The 3,176-nt window shown below is 31.3% G+C and overlaps 1 protein-coding gene across 1 annotated transcript; it reads right to left on the bottom strand.

The window, feature by feature from the left end:
* Positions 1 to 572: 572 nt before the first annotated feature.
* Positions 573 to 2,943, bottom strand: LOC134236104 (fibroleukin-like). The gene is made up of 4 exons (XM_062718286.1): positions 2,913 to 2,943; positions 2,507 to 2,674; positions 828 to 1,036; positions 573 to 620 (listed from the first exon to the last, which is right to left on the bottom strand). The coding sequence occupies exons 1-4, from the start codon at positions 2,941 to 2,943 to the stop codon at positions 573 to 575; spliced, it is 456 nt and encodes a 151-aa protein (XP_062574270.1).
* Positions 2,944 to 3,176: the final 233 nt, after the last annotated feature.

The raw sequence follows: 3,176 nt of genomic DNA, 5'->3' as shown, positions 1-3,176 counted from the left end.
CGATGTGTTGTTACACAGTAAAAAATTACGTATTTTGTGCATTCAAAAGCAGAAAGCTCTTTTATTAATGTTTTGAAATAAAAAAAAAAAATACAATAAAAAATTACAGTCGATTTAAAAAAAAATCGAAATCTGAACATCTTTATTACAATGAAACTTGTTTTATCCGACATGCACGGGGAACAGATTAAAAATATATGTGTTGGAATAAACAAGATGTAGTATTGCAGCGTGTAAAGATCATTGAGATAATTATAAATAACAAATGAAATTAAATGGCTGAAATCACAGTAAAGAGTATTGCATGGGTCGGATTAAACAGGTTCCACTGTAATAGGTTTAACAATAAAGTAATCTTCATCCTAATTCTCCGTCCAGTTATCTCCATTTATCAGTGTTTGGAAAAAAGAACGAAATATTTCTATTTTCAAATTTATTACAACACATATAAAGTACAACTTTTACCGAATACATTCAGTATCGCTTTACAGAACAGTTCAACCCCCCTTCTTTAACTCTTTGTTGCTTGATGTTAGATATTAAAAAAAAATAACTCAGTGATAAAAAATAATTTAAAATCGTCTCTTGGGGGTTTCCGTAATCCATGGATGATCATTCGTCTGTTAAATAAAAAAATAAATTAATACTTCACAGATAAATGTATGATAACATATTTTTTTTTATTAAAAAAAAAAAACAACTTTTATAACTGAAAATTGCAGAGTGATACAAAAAGAAAAAAAAAATGCATATTAAGATGTAACGATGTTTACCTAGTGACGTCTGATCATCATTGAAGTCGCTTTCACTGATGATCCAATCCTTACTGTGGGATTCCATGGAAAGGACCAGGACCCCGGGGACCAGGGACCGTTAAGGTTGGAGTAGGTACAGGCGTTGAACCACCAGCCTCCTCTACGGTCACTGTAAGCAGCACAGTGACCATCACTAAACCTGTCATTGTCCCTGTCTGGGGTACTGAAGTACATCCCAGACAGATCTCTGTAAGAAAAACCAGTGTCCAACATACTGTCTCCTGTAGAATTAAAAAAGAAAAAGATACATGGACACTTGTTTAAAATAGATCAGTAGATTTATATCCACTTTACTCGTCGTGACCTCTGTCTGGGTGGAGAAGAATATCCCAGACAGATCGTGGTATAATAAAACCTGTATTTAACATACTGTCCCCTGTAAAATCAAACAAGAAGAATCACAAAGTTAATTGATTTATATATTTTTAATCTAATTGTCAATGATAATACTGAGGTACTTCTAAGATAGACGGTATTAGGTGCTGGGTAGAGCGATATATTTATAAAATTCACCAGTGTCTAACATACTGTCCCCAGTAAAATCAAACAAACGGAATTACAGAGTTAATTGATTTAAATATTTTCAATCTAATTGTCAATAAAAATACTGAGGTACTTCTAAGATAGACGACTTTAGGTGCTGGGTAGAGCGATAATATTTATTTAGTTCAGCCGTAGAATCCCTGGTGTATATCATACTGGCATCTGCATAATTAGAGAAAATAGATAACAGAGATAATAATTATTAATTAACATCTAATTAATCATAATACTGAAGTACGTCTGATATACACAGTTTAAAGAGTTGTTTCTTGTAAAGAGAGATAAAAATAATACAAGACAAAAAATCTGTGAAATTCACATAGCATCCTTTCTAGTGTAGCAATAAACAACAGACACTTTTTAAGCATGGTATTATTGGGGGGGGGGGATAAAGGTCACTAGAAATTTAAGAAAGCATCACAAAATGAAATATTAATATTTTTCCGAGACCGTGTCTTTAAACAGGTATAACATGCAATACTGAGTAAATCATTAATAACGAGATAAAATATGGTGCATCTGTGAATGTTATAAAATGGTAGATTTCCTATTACATAAATGTAAATGTGAAAGGCGTGAGGTCTTTTGAAATTGACTTTTAAGCTTTTTTAATTTGAATATTTATCCGATCAATTTTTTTTTATCATCAAATTTTCGTAAACCTTTCGACATTTAAGATTAATGACGCACTGTAAACTTCCTATTCCGTAGTAATAAAAAATGTGAATCATTGGAAATCAGACTAACATGCTCTGTAAACTTTTTCCGTATCAGTTAAAATGTGAATTATAAAAAATCAGGAAACCCAAGCTGAATAACAATGTTGAACAAATGTAATTATTGGCTTTATTTGTTTAAAAAAATTACATAATTTTCCTTGTGCATAAAGTGTATAATTAGAAATTTTATCTACTTGACAATAACAAATTCAATATCTGCTGAATATGTGAATGGTACCTGCAAGTGATATTCTTAAATATTAAACATGTTTTGTTAGCGTGGAATCAAAAACGTAAACAGAATATCGGGAAAAAACGCATCTTTCTCTTTTTTCATCAACTTTATAACCCGCCAATACAGAAAAGAATAATTATGATGCTATACGTAATTTGAACCTAATTTTAGGAACTTAACATGAACACACTTACCTAAAGTCCCCGTAGCAGGTCCTGCAAGAAAGAGTTGATATTTCCCTGCTTCGTCGGACACAGAGAATCGGTCGTACATTTCATAGAGCGTTGTACCATTCAGGAGAGTGATGGATACATAAAGGGATGAGGTGTTTTCTTTCGTTAATTTATGGATTACGTCATTTCCTGTATTAAGATATATTTGAAATCATCTGAAAAGTTCATCGAATACAATTAATTCTTTTAAAATCTATATGAATCTACCGTAATGAAAAATCAGATTATTTTCCATAGCTGTAGACAATATTGCTAAATTTGGTCTAATTAGAATATGCCGCTAAATGATATTCTTCTTTTCTATTTTTCATTATTATTTGAAATATCAATTAAACACGATATCTGAATATCACAGAACACACATTACCTGGTCTTAACTTTAGATCTTTATTACGCATTATAATTTTTTACTTGCCACAAGAATTTTTTTTATATTAAAACTTTGAAGGACTAAAAAGTTCTTATTTGAAACTGATTTACACTTACCAATCCAGACATTCTGTTCTGGTGAACCAAAGCCATTTTTATATTCCGTCCAGGTCCTGTTAAATCTCACGGACCCGTCTACGCGTTTCTGAATTGCCTGTAAAAATTAACATACATTACATTTCAATTTATTGCTTCGAACATT

Source organism: Saccostrea cucullata, unplaced genomic scaffold (assembly GCF_032062105.1).
Source record: "Saccostrea cucullata isolate Sc308-1 unplaced genomic scaffold, CSIRO_AGI_Scuc_v1 ctg3612, whole genome shotgun sequence".
Taxonomy (NCBI): Eukaryota; Metazoa; Mollusca; class Bivalvia; order Ostreida; family Ostreidae; genus Saccostrea; species Saccostrea cuccullata.
Note: the sequence above shows the minus strand (reverse complement) of the source record. Positions and strands in the feature narration are given on the sequence as shown.

What these genes read in the sequence shown, in the direction of transcription:
- LOC134236104 (XM_062718286.1), bottom strand. Translation starts at nt 2,943, where the DNA reads ATGCGTAATAAAGATCTAAAGTTAAGACCAG. An exon ending in AGATCTAAAGTTAAGACCAG is followed by an intron (nt 2,675 to 2,912) that starts GTAATGTGTGTT and finishes ATCTTAATACAG; the next exon opens with GAAATGACGTAATCCATAAA. An exon ending in CCTTTCCATGGAATCCCACA is followed by an intron (nt 621 to 827) that starts GTAAGGATTGGA and finishes TTTATTTAACAG; the next exon opens with ACGAATGATCATCCATGGAT.